The following is an 18,934-nucleotide window of genomic DNA, read 5'->3' as shown; positions in this document are numbered from 1 at the left end:
ACTGTCTGTCACAAGATAAACGGGCAGACATTCATCCCTTGAGGGGTCCCAGATTAGAGAGGGTGCAGGCTGGGCTAAGGGACACACCCTCCCCATGCACGAATTTCGTGCACCGGGCCTCTAGTGATTTTATAAAACAAAAATTAAGTTTTATAAACATTAAGTAAATCTTAATATATTCTCCTGTACTACTATAAGGCATTATTTATGACAAAGGCATTATCCATCTATACATTCTGTACAGTTATACACTCAGACAACTTTATATATTTCTATGAAGGGTATATGTTCTAAAAAAAATTCTCAGTTTCCTTCTACCTCTTCCCCTCCCCCATCTCTTTCCTTCCTTTCTCTTCTTTTTTCCTTTCCCTTCCCTTCCCAAACAATTCTACCATAAAGCCATTAGTTGGTACAAAGCAAGGTATGCATCCACAGGAAGGTGTTCAAGCATGGCATGGCGGACCTCAATCACTGTGAAGGGTGCAGGCTAGCATGAGGGGTCAGAACCTGTGTGAGTTTGGGGGGGGCCATCAGTGCAAGGGAAGGGTTTACCGCAATGGGAACTTGGCTACAATCAAGTAGGGTAGTTGATCAAATAGGTAAATATATTACAAATAATGAGAAATCGGTTTCTTAACAAAGAAGAGAGTTACAAAAATGGAATGGGAGAAAATTAGAATTAATCCAGTGGTATTAGATTGGAATGGGAAGTATCGGTGTGAAGTAACTTGCATTACATAGCTATAGATAAAGAAATACATGTAGACATAAATGTGTATATGCGTATGTGTGTGTATGCATATGTGTGCATACATATATTCTCAGGTTCTATCTACTAAAAGGGCTTAATAGCAACAACACCCTATTAGCAATGAGCATACTTAGCCCCAGATCGTGGTTTCTAAATTCTCACCTAAAAGAAACCAGGACTGAGGCAGGGAAAGTACAAGATGAGAAAGTGGCCCTAGCCAGTTTTGCTCAGTGGATAGTATGTCGGCCTGTGTAGACCAAAGGGTCCCGGGTTCGATTCCGGTCAAGGGCACGCACCTCGGTTGCAGGCTCCTCCCCAATCTGGGCCCTGGTCAGAGCTCATGCAGGAGGCAACCCATCAATGTGTGTCTCTCACATGTCTTTCCCTCTCTCTTCCACTCTCCCTAAAAATCAATGGAAAAATATCCTCGGGTGAGGATTACCAAAAAAACACAAAACAAACAAAAACAAAAAACAAGATGAGAAAGTGCTCACAGAATGAAGACGTAACTAAAGGCACAGAAACTATTTTGAAGGGGCTCCCACTAAACACACTTAGAACAATTTAAGCATCAAAGTAAATGATAATAATGGGTAATATCCCATTTAAAAAAATGAGAATCTGTGTGTCCATATTATAAAAACAAATTAATTAGTAAACCAAACATTTGATAAGGGAAAGGATATTTACCTAGGTTCAAAGTATTGATGAAAGAATGTTCAGCCTCTAGAAAAGTTTTATAAGAATTTATTTGAGCCAAAATTTTGAGGACATGATTGGAAGCACGATCTCAAAGGATTGAGAATATGCTCTTGAGAATGGCAGTTTCACACTTCCTTGTATGCATTTAGAATGAATCGAAGGAGACAACATAAGGAAGGCTCCTTTACCATTGGTGGTAGATTAAGGAGAAGGCTAGGAAGCAAGGCAGGAAGATCTCTAGGACTGGATGAAAAGCAAAATGAACAAAACAGTACTTCATTTACATTAGTGGGGACAGGATAGTTACCACGTAACATTTACAGCATATAGAGATGGTATTGGAGCAACAGGATAACCATGAGGGTTCTGTGGTCTCATGCTCTGGTGGTCTTGTGTTCTTCTGCCTGAGATTGTACCATAGAGAGGTCAAGAAAAGAACATGACTCTGACATGTCAAAGGTATGTTATCCTAGATGCGTAAGAACAATGGACAGAAGTAACTTAAGGTAAAGATGGGCCTTTGCAAAGGAAGCTGTGGGCTTGGGGCATGACTACTCATCATGGCCTGCCCAGGGAGGAGTTCATTAACAGACCATTCCGTGTGCTTGCCCTGGGTCACTGAGCTCCTCAGGCCTGCCATGGGCCTCAGCCTCCCCCCCCCCCCAACCCAAGCTTGCCAGGTTTATTACATAGCGCCCTCATCATGCACAAAAGTAACATCAAACAGATATTTATTCATTACGAAGGAAAATAGATTAACTTTACAGTGGCGGATACTTGCAGCCACAATTTTAATCAAGTGACTAAAATGAGCATCCTAAGTAATGGCACGAATCGAATTCTTGTGCCACCCAATAGAATGCTACGAAAAGAACCCAGCATCACTTCTATGATTTCTGCCAAAGTTTACAAACTGAATCACAAGAAAACATTAGACAAACTCAAATTTAAGGGCACTATCTATGAAAAACTGGCTATAATCTTCCAAAGTGTCGGATTCACGAAAGCCAAGGACACACTGAGGAACTATTTGGGATTAAAGGAGGGAACTACAGAAATCTGTCAGCTGGGTCCTGCTCCTACAAAGGGAGCTACTGGAATAATTGGCAGACATTGAATGGGATCTGGGGGTTGTGGTAACGTACCGATGTTAATTTCCTGATTTTATGGTTGTATTGTGTTTATGTGGGAGACTGCTTTTGTAGAAAATACACATTAAAGTATGACAGAGGGTGATGATGAGGGATCAGGTTGGCGATTTTCAAATGGTTTGGGAAAAAAACCTCTGTTGTCATCCTGTACTTGCAACTGTTCTGTAATTTTGAAATTGTTTCAAAATAAAATATAAAAATTGCTACAGTTGTATTTAGTTGTTCTAACTTCTCCAGTACATGTGGATTTTAGGTGTTAATGGATGATGGTGGATATATATGGACTTTCAGGTCTGTTGTGGTGTGGTCCAGACTGAAGTCTTTTAAACAACTTGAAAATGTGTTTATTTGCAGCTGCTAAAATCTGATTCACTCTCCAAGGCTTAGATGGCTTGTCATTTAAATATTAAAATCCCCTCTTTAAAGTTATTATTCTAGAGCCCAAATATCAAAAACAAGTGGGACGGATAATCAAGTTCTTCGGTCCTGAAGAAATCTGTTCTGAAAAATATTGAAACAAAGTTCACGGGAGAAGGATGGGTGGGATAAGCATAGTGCTGACAGGAGTGAATCCCGTCACTGCATCGCTGCTCCTAACCCTAGCTATAAAGTTCGGGGTCTTCTCAGAACAAAAATACCTTTCCATACATATAAGCATGTTTTTATATCATTTTTGTTTTAAAATGTCGAGTTGGACTACACTCATTTCAAGGGCACACTGATGCCTGCCTGCCATTTTCTAGTGGAGCAACCTTTTAAAATTTACCTGGGAGTTCAAAGAGATTTCATCTCCAGTTGTTCGTGTAACTTCCAGAACAGTCCAGCAGGTGGTAGTCTAGGAGAGGAACAGTTTTCATTCTCCCCCATCCCCCACTTACCAGCAAAACAGGAAGACTGTGGACTCAGCAATGTGCCTTCTCTTCTCTGGCACAAGAATGGGATTTCCAAGGTTGTTATTTCAAAATGGGTGCTTAGGCGTAGAGAGAACAAGAAAGGAGGCAACAATTATTTTGTGTATATGCGTGACTATGCAGTATTCTGAAGCTCAGAATTTCTTCTTCTTCTTTTTTTTTTTTTAATGATTTCTAGAAATTCCACTGGTTTTATATCTCTTTGCCCTGATTTCTGTGACATGGCTTTGGGGAGGCCTGCACATGGCTTACAGACACTTCTGGATGCTGGTCCTCTTTGTCATTTTCAACAGCCTGCAGGTAAGCCTTACGTTTCGATTACTGGTGGCATACATGTACGCTAATGAACACATGGCATAGAGTTTCAGTGTAAAGGAAGCAAGTGTCCACACACAGGTGAATGGGTGCACATAATAACATCATGCAGAGTTGTAGAGTAAAATGATGGGGGTTAAGTCTTGAACCCCTGAGATAGGGCTGGGCTTCTAACCTGCTGATTATACAGATAGGGAAGACATATTTACCCCTCCTTTATTATGATAACACCTAAGTAACTACAGAAACATATTTTCACTCAACAGAATTAATGTTTACAAACTTTGCAGGTGGCAGCCATGGAGGGCCTGTGCTCATAACTGGACCGTGGCAGTGCCTAGAAATCAGATCAAGTGAGGAGTGAAATAGATAGCAGTGTTCAAGCAGCCCCCTCATAGGTCTGGTGCTGAGTGAAATGAGAGTGGTTTGGTTCACTGAACAAGGATTGACATCCTCTAAGTCTGGTAATAAGTTAGTTTGGTGAGCATGCTTGGATAGCTTAACTAGATATTAAAGAACCATGGCAAAAATTAAAGCTGACTTTTTTAGTGCTTTTGTTAACTGGGAAGAAGTTTCACCCTGAAATTAACAAATGGAGCAAATGAACACATTTTCCCATGTAAAAAGTTCTTTTGTAGACTAAAATAATTTCTTGAATTCGCCAAAGATACCTCTACACTGTCCTTATTTTGACCACCATCTTGCAAGGAACATGCGTAGACAAGCATATTAGGAGATCATGTCATACAACTAAAATATGACTCAAAGCATATTTAGGTTTGCAAAGGAGACAAATTCTTTAGTGAGAGCATATTTTATAGCAGGGTGCCTAACAGAAGCATAGTATCGATTTAGGAAGGGAAAAACACACAAAGTAACTTTAAAGTTTGGGATCAAGTTGTTATGCAGACTCCTCTCTATAGATATAATTAAGCATCTGCTCTTAGCACAGTGAGCGGGCGGGGCCGGCACCAGGAGGAAGGTGGCAGCCCTGCTCCTTCAGGATCTGGTGATTCAAAAAAGCAAGCACTTAGCAATGAGCACGAACTATGGCAGGTGCCATTTGAACAAAGTGCTATGGGAACTGAGTGAAGGGCCTATTTACTCCTGTCTGTGCTAGCATTTGAGCTGATCCCCAAGAGTGAGCCACTCAGAGGCCCTGTCCCAGTTGCCTGTGAAGCCACAAGACCTAGTGTAACTGACAGTAAGGTTCACACTGACAACCTAAAGTGGTATTTCATTTTTTAGACACAGAGTGGTACACAGACCAGTTTTTAGATTTTTAAAAAAATATTTGCTACAAACTTTTAATATTGAGAAGCCCTGAATTTCTGCCAGCTATACTTGCTTGGCAGCAATTTTCAAGTCCTGCATAGATGCCGCCCCCTTAGGTGGGACGTGTGACCTTATTACACCTGGTAGACTTGATTCATTCATTTTGCCTGCCCATGAGTTTGTGACACCTTTAACGTTTATTAAATAAATGATGAGCATATGGTTAGGGATAGGTATTTCAGGCAGAGACAACAATGTTAGCCTGAGCTACAGAAAGAGAAGGCGATAAATTTTGCCTAGATTAAGCAAAGGGGTAGAGGGGAGCAAGAAAGGTTTTGCCGTTAGAGGCAGTGGTGGGAGAGAGGAGACAGGAGGGGGTTGGCTTCAGTGCCATGTTACCATGTCAGGATGGGATATTAAACTTCAGCTTCTAAGTAATGGGAAGCCATCGGAGTTGGGGGTTTTCTTTGTTTTATTCTGGTTTGCTTTGCTTTTTAAAATATTGTTAGTTTTTCAATTTTTTAAATATTAAATGGGAATGGCAAGCTCATACCTACTCTTTGGAAGGGTAACTGGAAGCCTTTAGGAGGGTATTGGAAAGAAGGGCAGTTCCAGGCAGGTAGGCTGTTGTTATATTCCAGCCTACCGTGGTCTGGCAGTGTGCCTGGGAACAGACAATAATGGCAGATTTGAGGATTGCTGTAGAGATAAATTAGTGAAACTAGGTTAGCCAGTTAAATGTGGGAATGTAGAGTGAGAGAGCAACTTCACTTAGATATGCCTGGCGCAGGTGAATGGCTGGGCACTGAAGCCTTTAGTCAACAAGAGCAGGGTTCCACAGAGTCAGCACTGAAGTTGGAGCATCCTTGAGATTTGGGAGACAAAGCTACCAATCAATGTTTTAGTAACTAGGTATAGTGGGAGAGCCAGTGAAAGAGGTAATTATGATAGAGAACCATTGTTGGGCAGTTTGGAGCTGCTATTAGAAAAGAAAGCTTCAAAAGAAAACAATACCAAACTGTCTGGGTAGCAGAGAAGACAGATAGGATGAGGCCTGAGGAGCGATGTGGTCCCGTGCAGTGGTTCCCCAACTGCAGTGTGCAGCAGTCACGTGACGGGCTTGTTAAAACACAGATTGTTAGGCTCCACACCCAGAGTTTCTGCTACAATAGATCTGGGTGGGATCTGAGAATTTGCATTTCTAACAAGTTCCCAGATGTGGCTGATGCAGCTGATCTAGGGCCTCGGTTGGGAACTACTGGTACAGAGCATGATCCTAACTCGACCAGCCTACTCTCTGGTTTACTTCAGCTGAGTCATGGATACTTACTCAGTTCTACTGCTGAGTCTGTGAAATAGGGATAAATACTATTTAGGATTATGGCGTGATTTAATTAAAATGGCATAATGAATGTAAAGCAATTGTACAGTATCGCACACAGAGAACAATTATTTTTACTCAACAAGTGTAATGGAGAATGCAAAGAGAAATAATCGCTTAGGAAGGAAGGTTGGTTGGTTTCTTGTTTTCGTTGCTTGTGAAACAAAAGACAAAGAAGGAGAAACTGACAACTGGAGGAAAAGCTCATTGCCATGGCAGATCAGGAGCAGGGCAGGGAGAACAGACGTGACAGGCGGCTTATCGGAGGGAGGAGCAGAGATTTTTTTTCCTCTGAGGCTAGGGAGAGAAGGAAGGATAAACATGAAAACACTCTTCTGGAGCTAATATATGTATATGGAAAGTTGGAGTTTGCCTCTGATGCCCTCTTTTTTTCTCTCAAAGTCAGCAAGCAAGGATATTTGTTGAATGAGTTGACAGCTTGAAGTAAAAATAGTAAAAAAAAATATATGGAGCCGTTTCTAAGCAGAAAGTAAATCTAAATGACGGTGGTTTGGAAGCTGATCAAGAAACGGACTGCTTACAAAGTGACCGGTGGGATTCAGTGGAAGCTAGAAACCTGAAATGTGAAGGGAACCAGTCAGCAGTAATTAAGTAAATTTAAACCTTAAGATTAAAATGGGAGCCAGTATAACCTATCAAACCACATCCACAGGAAAAAGTCTGTTGAGCTCTTATGGAGGTTAATTATTAAAGGAGGACTGTTTAGCATTAAACTGTATATTGTAGGGAGACATAAAAGAAATCATTATGGTCTCTTTCTTTTACGAACTTAATACAAGCTAAGTATAAGTAAAAACTAAAAATATTTCAAACTCATATTTAATGAGTTTAATTTCATCTATGTGGCTCTATCGAAGCAATGACTATTTGTATCACCCTTGCCTGGTATATGGCACACTGGTCATTCCTGGGAACAGGGCTCAATCAGTCCTTAAAGGAGCACTTGGAAAATATGATTTCTCCAGGGTTTATTGGGGTTCATTTAATATAGAAACCTCATATCTTTAACTCGGACATTTCTATGGAATATGGCTCTATAGTAGTTAGATCTTCAAAGACTATTCTATGAAGACTTAATATTTTTCCTTCCTTCCTTCCTTCCTTCCTTCCTTCCTTCCTTCCTTCCTTCCTTCCTTCCTTCCTTCCTTCCTTCCTTCCTTCCTTCTTAGTGGCCTTTGTATTTCTTTTATTGCCTTTGTCAACACCTGGGACCAAAAAGTATGTTATGTACATATGTTTGGCTATGATATTTTGGTCAGAGATTACTGCCTCATTTTTTTATCCAGCTTATTATTATTATTTCATAAGTGCTCTGAGATTGATGAATGAAAGGTATATTTCTATAATATTCTGATTTTTAATAGTTATCATGTGATACAATTTTACAAAAAAGGGAATCTTGATCACTTGAAATGTTATCAGGACTTTCTTGATCACTTTCTGAATATTCAAGGTTAAGCTACCAAACTTCTAATACATCTGAGCATTTAAGAACTGTGTGAAGTGCTTTTTAAAGCACGATGGATACAAGTGCAAAAGTAAGGTAAAAAAAATCATTCTAAATATGTCTACTGTTATTTTTATTGCTTAATCATCTTCTCGAGCATCGTGGCCACCAGCAGTGTAAGACTCACCTCCTACAAGCTTACTTGCCCCAGCAGGGAAAGAGCTTCTTCCCCAACAGGACAGTTCTCTGCAGGACTTACATCACATTCACCTTGGATCACAGACTGTCCAGAAACCAATCACATGACAGGTACTCTGGCGAAGCCTGGGTCAGGAGCAGACTCCAGTGGTAGAAGGAGTTGAGTTTATCACACAAAACCAAATGGAATGGAATTCCCACCAGAGGAAAGGATTTTTTTACCAATGTGTGTGTGGGGGTCGGGGGAGGGAGGGGAGATGGCAACGGTGCTAGCCAGGCCAAAGTAACAGATGTCCACTATACCTATTTTCTCCATTTTCTTGTTAATTGATATAAGTTTGGATAAGAACAGCTATTGTCAAACTACCAGGAAACTTCATCAGTGAGACATCAGTTTATTGTGAATATCCTTGGGATCCATCCTATAACCACATGTCTCTATGTGGCTCCCAAGAAATTCATAAGGCACTACGTTTAATATTTTTCTTAATTACCTGATCCAGTAATCTAATAATCTTCATATTTTTAAGAATGAGTTGGGTTTTCCATTTCTAAGTAGATTTATGTTAATACTTATAGGTTACAACTTTTTTGTTGTTGTTGTTGTTAATCCTCACCCAAGGATATTTTTCCATTAATTTTTAGAGAGAGTGGAAGGGAGGGGGAGAGACAGAGAGAACCATCAATGTGAGAGAGACACATCAATTGGTTGCCTCCCACACGCACCCCTCGGTGATCAAGCCTACAACTGAGTTACGTGCCCTTGACCAGAATCAAACTCGGGACCCTTCAGTCCATTGGTGGGCGCTCTATCCACTGAGCCAAACCATCTAGGGCTAGATCACAACTTTTAAAAACTGTTTAGTCTAAGGTATATTCAAATTTGTGTAACAATTAATGGGAGAATCACCAGGCCTGATACTCAGCTGGTAGGTACTGGTAGGACCCTATCAATTGTTAAAATATTGAAATAGTTGCTGTTTATTTTTTTTTAATTTTTATTAAATCTTCATTGTTCAGATTATTACAGTTGTTCCTCTTTTTTCCCTCCATAGCTCCCCTCCACCTAGTTCCCACCCCCCCCTGTCTTTACCCCACCCCCACTGTCCTCATCCATAGGTGTATGATTTTTGTCCAGTCTCTTCCCACACCCTCACACCCCTTTCTCCCCGAAGATTGTCAGTCCTCTCCCTTTCTATGCCCCTGATTCTATTATACTCACCAGATTATTCTGTTCATCAGATTTTTTATTCATTTGATTTTTAGATTCACTTGTTGATAGATATGTATTTGTTGTTCATAAGTTTTATCTTTACCTTTTTCTTCTTCCTCTTCTTAAAGAATACCTTTCAGCATTTTGTATAATACTGGTTTGGTGGTGATGAACTCCTTTAGCTTTTTCTTATCTGTGAAGCTCTTTATCTGTCCTTCAATTCTGAATGATAGCTTTGCTGGGTAGAGTAATCTTGTTTGTAGGTTCTTGCTATTCATCACTTTGAATATTTCTTGCCACTCCCATCTGACCTGCATAGTTTCTGTTGAGAAATCAGCTGACAATCATATGGGTGCTCCCATGTAGGTAACTGTTTTTCTCTTGCTACTTTTAATATTCTCTCTTTGTCTTTTGCTCTTGGCATTTTAATTATGATGTGTCATGGTGTGGTCCTCTTTTGATTCCTTTTGTTTGGGGTTCTCTGCGCTTCCTGGACTTGTAAGTCTATTTCTTTCACCAGGTAGGGGAACTTTTCTGTCATTATGTCTTCAAATAGGTTTTCAGTATCTTGCTCTCTCTCTTCTTCTGGCACCCCCATAATTCAGATGTTGGTACGCTTGAAGTTGTCCCAGAGGCTCCTTACACTATCTTCATATTTTTAAATTCTTTTTGCTTTTTGCTTTTCCGGTTGGGTGTTTTTTGCTTCTTTGTATTTCAAATCTTTTACTTGATTCTTGCGATCCTCTTGTCTGCTGTTGGATCTCTGTATAGTATTTTTTATTTCATCAGTGTATGATTAATTTCTAGTTGGTCCTTTTTCATATCCTTGAGGGTCTCACTAAATTTATCGGCCTTTTCTAGAAAATTCTTGAGTCACCTTATAACTGTGTTTTTGAACTCTATATCCAGTAGTTGGCTTTCTTCCATTTCTTTCATTTGTGACCTTTCTTTGTCTCCACATTTTGGCTGCTTCCCTGAGTTGATAGAGTGGCTTTGTGAGCTAGGTGTCCTATAGGGCCCAGTGGCTCAGCCTCCCCAGTTACCTTGGTGCACCCCTTTGTGGCCTGTGTGCACAGTCTTGTTGTAGTTAAGCCTTGATTATTGTTGGTATCACTGCGAGGAATTGACCTCCAGGCCAATTGGCTGTGAGGATCAGCTGTGTCTACACTGGGAGAACTTCTGTGCTGGAGACACCCTTATGAGGCAAGACTTGCTTCAGTGGGGCTTTGGTGCTCACTGCATCTGCCCCCTGAGTGTGTCCCTTATGGATCTGAGGAGTTGTAATCTGGATGGTCCTACTCTGACCCCTGGGTACACTGGCTCTTGGATCTCCAAGGAGGTGCTAATTTAGCCTCTGCCTGAGGCCACCAAGCAGGAGCTACAGAGAAATCTGCAGATTCCTCTTCTTTGTTTGGATTTTGGAGGTGCCCAGATGAGGCCCAGCTGTGAAGCAATGCAAGCTGCTGTGGGGCCTTGGGCCTTCTTTTGAATGTTCTGGGTCTCTCAAATCAAATTTAGATTTATATACAATATTTATTTCAGGTTTTCTTCTAGGGCTTTCTTCCACTTACTCTGTCAAAAATGTACTGACAGTCTTGACTTATAGGGAATCCCAGGTAAGGTAATCAGAGTAGCCAGCAGTTTCAGCCATGAGCTTCTTGGCAATGCTGGAAAATACATTTTTGGGGACAGATTCATATACATAGAAGGACCTTTCTGAAAGCTGAAATGCATTCTTCTTGGAACACAAAAGCTGGCAAGAGATCCAAACTTTACATAGCATTGGGATACGACACTTCTCAGTATGTGCGCTATGAGATCACATTTGCAGAGTCCTGTTTGACTGCCTCTCTGTAAATGACTTCTATATGTTCATTTGTACACCCATCTGGTCTCGAGATGTGTCCTGACAGTTTTTTAATCATTCACTATTCCAGGGAGTTACAACATGGAATCTGTAGCTAAAAATATATAGCCTATATTCAAATTTAAGATCAGCAGTTGGCTAAAATTATTTTCATTCCTACTTAACCTCAAGTCTTAAACGGCTAGGAAATAAGTGACTCAAAGGTGGGGACCGTTTCTTCTACTTTTTAGTTATTGTTCTTTGGTGGCCACCAGAGTGCCTTGCACACTGAAAGCATGTTTCTTATCCAAAACATAGTGTTTCTTATTTTCTCCCTTCTTTATTTCCCACTCTCCTTCCTTTATTCCCTCTATCTCTTCCTTCTTTTCTCTCTTTTGTCCTTGCTTTCCATCTATCTCTTGTTGTTCTATGTTGAATTTTAACTTTGAAACTAAAGCCATCTTTTATGAAGAGATTTTCCCAAATGAAAGTAGTCCTTGAAGTAGCATAAGAAATGGACCATGGCCTGGCCAGCATGGCTCAGCAGTTGAGCATCAACCTAGGAACCAGGAGGTCATGGTTCAATTCCTGGTCAGGGCACATGCCCAGGTTGCAGGCTCAATCCCCAGTGTGGGGCATCCAGGAGGCAACCAATCATTGATGTTTCTCTCTCTCTCTCTCTCTCCCTCTCCCTTCCTCCCTGAAATCAATAAAAATATATTTTAAAGAAAGAAAGAAATGGACCATGTTCCTTTGCTCGTGAAAACATACAGTGTTCATTGCAAATGGAATATAGAAGAAAATTAATAATTCTTTAATTTTCATCTGAGAATTTTCAGTTAGCATCCAGAGGGGTTCAGTGAAGGTGCCTGCTTAGATACAGGACATATTTAGTCTTGGAGAAATACATATTTCTATATATAAAAGCCTAATATACAATGTGTCCCAGCGGGAGTTTGACCAGGAGACCGGGAGTTTGATCACTTGCTATGACATGTGCTGACCACCAGGGATCAGTGCAGAATGAAGGAAGGCCCTGCAGGCGGGGAAGGAAGCCCCTGGTCGGCAGCCACTAGGGACCCTACCCGTGCACAAATTTCGTGCACTGGGCCTCTAGTTGTTAAATAATCAGTTACAGAGGACTAACTCCCTTTGCAATTGCTTTTCAACAGCCAACAGGATTAAGAAGTGTCACTTTGTTTCCATTAGAGACTAGCACATGAGCTCTTCATGGAGAGTGGAAAAGCAATCTTCCAGAAAACCCAGGAATAAACATGTAGAAGCCAGGGAGTTTGGAACTCTATCCTTGGTTTGTCCCAGAGTCATGTCAAGTTTAGTGGGGGGTGGGGGGGGTGGGGGGGGAATCACTACACTTGTTCTGTAGAGTGAGATTCAGAGACTAATGAACGTCTTGTGTGCTCTTCAGAACATCACAGATTATCTCTATAACTTTTCAGTAAATACACAGAAGCTTAGACAAGGAGGTATATTTAAATTGTCTTGATTATGTCATGCCATTCTCTCCAGTGTTCAGTAGCATCTAGGCTGGTGAAATACCTTTGTGTGTTTGTACAATAATCTTCTTACTCCATTTGACAATGAATGACAGCGTCTGACACCGACTCCTCATTGGCCTGTTGATTGGCCAGGCAAGGCACTTCAGACAGACTGGATTTTTACTTTCGTTTGCACTGGGTTCTCTGATCTGCCAGTGAATATTTTCCAGTAATGTGGTTTTAGTCATGAAGGGATTGTATAGAGTTCCTTTGGACAGTAGGCTTCATCCTTGCAAAACAGAGGCCTCCATTTCTCCTGTCCTGATATTGTGTTAGTGTTTTACCCTGTGTTTTTCCATTTCAGAGTTTTATTCTGTGTCCTCTGTGACCACATTTTCTGCATTTTAACTATGTAGTAGGCCTTCCTGGACTCTGTGAGCCTTTACCTGTGAAAGAATCTAGCACACTCTGCTTTTTGAAATAGTAGGCCTACAAGAATCAGAGTAAGTAAGACACATACCTTCTCTTGTTAAAACAGTTTTGGAAGAACAAAGGAAATATAAAATTTGGGGCCAGCTTTCACCTGGTCATTCAGATTCTTTGCCTTCATGTTAATTTATAATTTTTCCCAGCATCTAAAATGTTATTCTTATCTCTTGTGTTACTCAAATATTGTGGTGGAGAGAATACTTTCTTTAGGTCCCCTTATTTGCATATTTTATGGTAACATTCTTTAATGCTGAACTGTCAGGTGCAGTGGAATGAGCATGCAACTGGATGCCATGCAGCCTCTGTTTTACCAAGTGACTTGACACCGCTGAGCTTTAGTTATCTACTTTCCCGAGGTGCTGATTCTTTTTTTTTTTAATATATTTTTATTGATTTCAGAGAGGAAGGGAGAGGGAGAAAGAGAGAGAAACATCAATGATGGGAGAGAATCATTGATTGGCTGCCTCACATACCCCACACTGGGGATCGAGCCTGAAACCCAGGCATGTTCCCTGACCAGGAATTGAACTGTGACCTCCTGGTTCATAGGTCAATGCTCAATTGGGCCACGCTGGCCGGGCCTCAGTGCTGATTCTTGCTCTAAGTTTAGTCTGAAGTATCATGTAAAAGTGTATGTATAAAAATATGATTTGCAAACTACATAATGTTTTACAAAAACAAAATATTACAAAGGAATAAATGAACAAAAAACCCACCAGTTGTCTCAGAAGCTATATGAGAGGCCAAAGAGATGAAATTTGTAAGCTTAGTCTTTAAATCTTCCTAAGCCACTGATCTTCCTTCAAATGATCTCATCCACTCATAGGTATTTCCTTCATTGTAGTGCCCCTTTGCCACCCCCACCCCCACCCTGTGTGTACCATCACAAAGCTTAGTTTACAACATAGATCCACTGTGGTCACTCAGATGCTTTTAAATGTTTAGTAAATGCCTTCAGGTTCAAGCAAGTGACTTATGTGGGTGAAATAAGCCTATTGTGAGACTATAAGGATTGATGGGGACTATAGAAGAACTGGAGAATAGACTCCTTCTAAAAGCATTCAAATGAAAAAAGTAAATATTGTATGGGCCAAACAAAAGTGTTTGTAGGGTAGATTCCCATAGCTGATAGTCAGTGTACAACCCCTGGGTAAAAATAAGTTCAAATTTCTTCCTCTAGATAAGATTTAATTTTCTTTGAAAAGCAAGTGGAATATGGGCCAGTCACCTTGGTCCGATAGAAACTGGGTTTTGGGCTTTGTGATGGTTATGTATGGCTTGCAGAGTGCCTTGGGCAAACTAGAAGATTGTTCAGGTGACTCCGTGAAAGCCTATTGTGTTATCTGGGGCTTGTCTTCCTTGGCAGTCTCTGGACTCCTTTCTCCTTCCCCAGCACGATGAGACTGCTGGGTTCTTTGCTTAGTGTTTTAGCCTCTGAGCAGCTGCTTCCTGCTTAGTTTCTTAGCCTTTCATCCCAGGGATAGGCAGATTCAAAAGTGGCAAATGCTTTTACAATTCCTTTTTTCTTTGGAATCTTGGCCCCTTAAGCCCTGGTTGCCTTAGTATTTGAACGTGTGGACTCCAAGAAGAAAGATTCACTTGATGTGAACCCCAAGAAAGAATTTAGCTACTGAGATGACTCCCCATGGTCAACCAAGGGCCCACATTTTATGCATAATAAGAGTCCAGCAACCGTTGTTGACAGGGTTCCTCACGTACTCTGTGTACCAGGAAGAACCTCAGTCTGAACTCTTGGCTTTTGGCTCTGTGTCCAGCTTGTTTACGCTTTTGGTCAACCACTGGAGGAAAACCCCAGTGTCGTCTTTCTACCAATGGACTGAGAGCTGCCCCACCCAGTCAGAAATACAAATTGATTCCTCATTTGCACCTATGCCGACCAATCAGAACTGCATGATTTGGACTGCACAATTTGCAAATTTTCTCCAGCTTGTAGAATTGTACAAATGAGTGTTAATCTGCTAGATACTTCATCAGAGCAAAGGTTTCAATAGATTTATTTCAACAAATAACTAATAAAATTTTAGCATAAGCTGAATGCATGTTAATATATGAAGATATTTAGAGCCACTCCAATTCATCAAATATCTAGCAGGTATCTTCTAAGACTTATGCTGGTGCTTCTGGGAACACGGATGACAAACACTTGTGCATGCAACTTATCAAGGTCAGCCAATGAGGTGCACTTCCTGTCTTGTATGTCATATATATGTCAGTATGTCATATATGTATGTATGTATATATATATATATGTCAGTAAAATCTTATCATTTATATCCATCAGTTGACGATTGAGATTCAGAAATGATACTGTGGCTATGGAATAACCTCATACCTATTTCACAAAACTGAAATAATAAACCAATAGGAAAAACAAACAATCAGCACCGAAAAGCCACTAAACAGGCATGTTCCAAAAGCTTACTGCTCTGGAAAACAGGTCTGCCTTCTCAGAATGTGGACAAAAAATGCCAATTAAAATCTTACTGAAAAAAATTAATAGCATGAAATCAAAAATAAACTGAACATTTTGAAAACATCTTTTTAAATAGATGGATCCAGGAAGTTCCAACTTCATCCTTCAGAATAAATCAACTCCATGTCACTGTTTTCTTCTGCAAATATTTATAATAATACTAGAGGCCCGGTACACGAAATTCGTGCACAGGGGCGGGAGAGGGGGTCCCCTCAGCCCAGCCTGCACCCTCTCTAATCCGGGACCCCTCGGGGGACATCCCTCTCGCAATCCAGGACCACTGTCTCCTAATTGCTCACCTGCCTGCCTGCCTGATCACCCCTAACTGCCCCCCTGCTGGCCTGGTCACCCCACGCAGCCTATTCGGTCATCCGTTTGGTTGCAATGGTCGCTTAGGCTTTTATATATAGAGATCCTTTTTAGCTTGAGAAATAGCAGGAAATAGTGAGTTAAAAGTACTTTGGAATACAAATACTCTCTTACTAATTTTTGGCTCTGTGATTTTAGGAAAGTTATTTAATTTCTCCTAAATGGAGATACTACTATTTACTTTTAAGGGATTTGTGGAAATCAACCAAAAATATTTTAAAATTTTAGGCACAAAATAGGTGCATAGTAGCATTAACTGTCTTTCTCCTGTCCCTAATTTGGCACCATAATTGCAGATTCATTCAATTTAAGATTATTTTCACACAAACAAAAACTCTGAGCTTCAGATCTTCATAGCACATCACTGAAATCAGTTAGCAGTGTTTCTCTAATTGCTGATTATTCAGTCTCTTCAGAACCTGATAAAGTCAGTCACAGGCTACATTCACAGAGCTACCATCTTGATGATCTTATTTGGGTACAAGATCCCAGTGTATAGATACTATATAAGTTTTATGTGGACATAAGCCTATTAATTATATTTTGTCCTTTATTCCCTAACTAACATTTTGGGGCAATACTTTAGATTCTCGTCAGTCTTGGAAACTTTCTCTATAAAGTGGTGATATGGTAGATTATATTAATTTTACCTTATTGTTTGAAGCAATATCATAACACTGGAAGTCTTATATTCATTCATTCAAAAATATTAATCTATCTAGAATGTGTTCATGTATGTATATGTTAGACCACATGTTCCTATGCCCCTTGGCTTAATATATAATAAAAATCAAAATAGTGACAAATATTTATTAAGTGCTTATTATGTGGAATTATACTTATTTCATTCAAACCTTACAACAACCCTGCAAGGTAGGAACTATTATTTCATTTTACATTTGGAGAAACAAAGGCTTAGAGCAGTTAAGTAACTTAGGCAAGGTCACTCACTCAGTAACACATGAGCTGGGATTCAATAAATTAAGATCAGTTCCCCCACTAGGCTATGTATGCAATGCTAGGAGACCATAGAACCTCTTTCTCTCACTATTCCCTCCACTCTAAAGCCCATGTTCTTTTTTTTTTTTTAATACATTTTTATTGATTTCAGAGAGGAATGGAGAAGGAGAGAGAGAGAGAAACATCAATGATGAGAAAGTATCATTGATTGGCTGCCTCCTGCACGCCCCACACTGGGGACCAAGCCCACAACCCAGGCATGTGCCCTTGACCGGAATCGAACCTGGGACCCTTCAGTCCACAGGCTGACACTCTTTCAACTGAGCCAAACTGGCTAGGGCTCAAGCCCATGTTCTTAACTGCTTTTGTGAATGAACTGCCTTCCACTTAAACCAATTGTGTAGTCTGTCTTTTTAAATATCATATAGACCTTATTGTGTAGAAAAAAACACCTACATGTGAGATACAATCAGAGACTAAGATAGGGTTAGAGGAAATCAAGCATTGGATTGCATGGCCTAGGCCAGTGGCCGGCAAACTCATTAGTCAACAGAGCCAAATATCAACAGTACAACGATTGAAATTTCTTTTGAGAGCCAAATTTTTTAAAATTAAACTTCTTCTAATGCCACTTCTTCAAAATAGACTCTCCCAGGCCGTGGTATTTTGTGGAAGAGCCACACTCAAGGGGCCAAAGAGCCGCATGTGGCTTGCAAGCCGCAGTATGCCGACCACGGGCCTAGGCTATCAGCATCTAGGAGGATGCCTGTTAGAGGAGACCCAAAAGCCATATGCATGGAGCTAAACAGGCTGGATGGAGTGTGTTTCCCAAACCTGTAGTGACACTCTCCTCCATGAACTCCACTGTTTTCTGAAATCCCTAACACTTTACTTTTCCATAAATATCAACTGAGTTTAAACATGGCCAGAAAGGTATATTACAGTTAACATTTTTCTAAGAAAACACTAGAAGTTTCTAGCTTTATTTTTCTCCACTTAGGCAAGGTCACTCACTCAGTAACACATGAAATAATAAACTGAAATAATAAACAGTTTATTGACATGGTTGTGTGAAGACAAAGACACAGTAAACTTAGCACTAACAGGAGCTGGAGAGGCCCTCTGAAATGATGGAATTGCAAAAAGGAGAGTGGAAACTTTGGATTCACTGGCTGAGTTTAATCCAGGGAGCAATTGTCCCAACTGTACCTGTGTTTCTTCAAATGAAGTGAGAAAGTTGGTGCTTGAGAAGGCATAGTCTCCCTTCTGCTTCTCTGCTCTCTCCTCTTGGGTTGTATATATGCAGGCTCTTGCAGGATGTTGTGGTTGCAGCATTTTGTACTGAGGTGTTTTGTTTTTTTTAATTCTTATTTATTGATCTGAGAGAGAAAAAGACAGACATCGATTTGTTCTATTTATTTATGCATTTATCAGTTGATTCTTGTATGTGCCCTGATCGGGGATCAAACCCACAGCCTTTGCGCATCTGGATGATGCTCTAACCCCGTGGTCGGCAAACTGCGGCTAGCGAGCCACATGCGGCTCTTTGGCCCCTTGAGTGTGGCTCTTCCACAAAATACCACGGCCTGGGAGAGTCTATTTTGAAGAAGTGGCATTAGAAGAAGTTTAAGTTTAAAAAATTTGGCTCTCAAAAGAAATTTCAATCGTTGTGCTGTTGATATTTGGCTCTGTTGACTAATGAGTTTGCCCACCACTGCTCTAACCAACTGAGCTACCCAGCCAGGGCAGAGTGGTTGTTATTTTTATCACTGAGTGTCTACCTCCATCTCCAGTACTAGCAAGAGTTGGAGAATCTCAAGTGAAATAGCGTAAAAAAAAAAAAAAAGCTTGCTAGAAGTGTATGGCCTGATTGCTAGAGCTGTATTAAGGACATGGTCACCTGCTAAAAGGAAAT

The 18,934-nt window shown here is 40.5% G+C and overlaps 1 protein-coding gene across 1 annotated transcript in view; it reads left to right on the top strand.

The window, feature by feature from the left end:
* Nucleotides 1-18,934, top strand: part of ADGRV1 (adhesion G protein-coupled receptor V1) — a gene marked incomplete at its 5' end in the record, with an annotated part of 444,372 nt that overhangs the window by 383,139 nt on the left and 42,299 nt on the right. The window contains one exon of the mRNA XM_079797671.1: nucleotides 3,694-3,815. Within this exon, the coding sequence (XP_079653797.1) occupies nucleotides 3,694-3,815 (122 nt within the window). The remainder of the gene's footprint in view (nucleotides 1-3,693; nucleotides 3,816-18,934) is intronic.

This window comes from Cnephaeus nilssonii (assembly GCF_951640355.1).
Source record: "Cnephaeus nilssonii genome assembly, chromosome: 2".
In the NCBI taxonomy this organism is placed as follows: domain Eukaryota; kingdom Metazoa; phylum Chordata; class Mammalia; order Chiroptera; family Vespertilionidae; genus Cnephaeus; species Cnephaeus nilssonii.
This window is presented reverse-complemented; position numbering and strand designations above follow the sequence as displayed.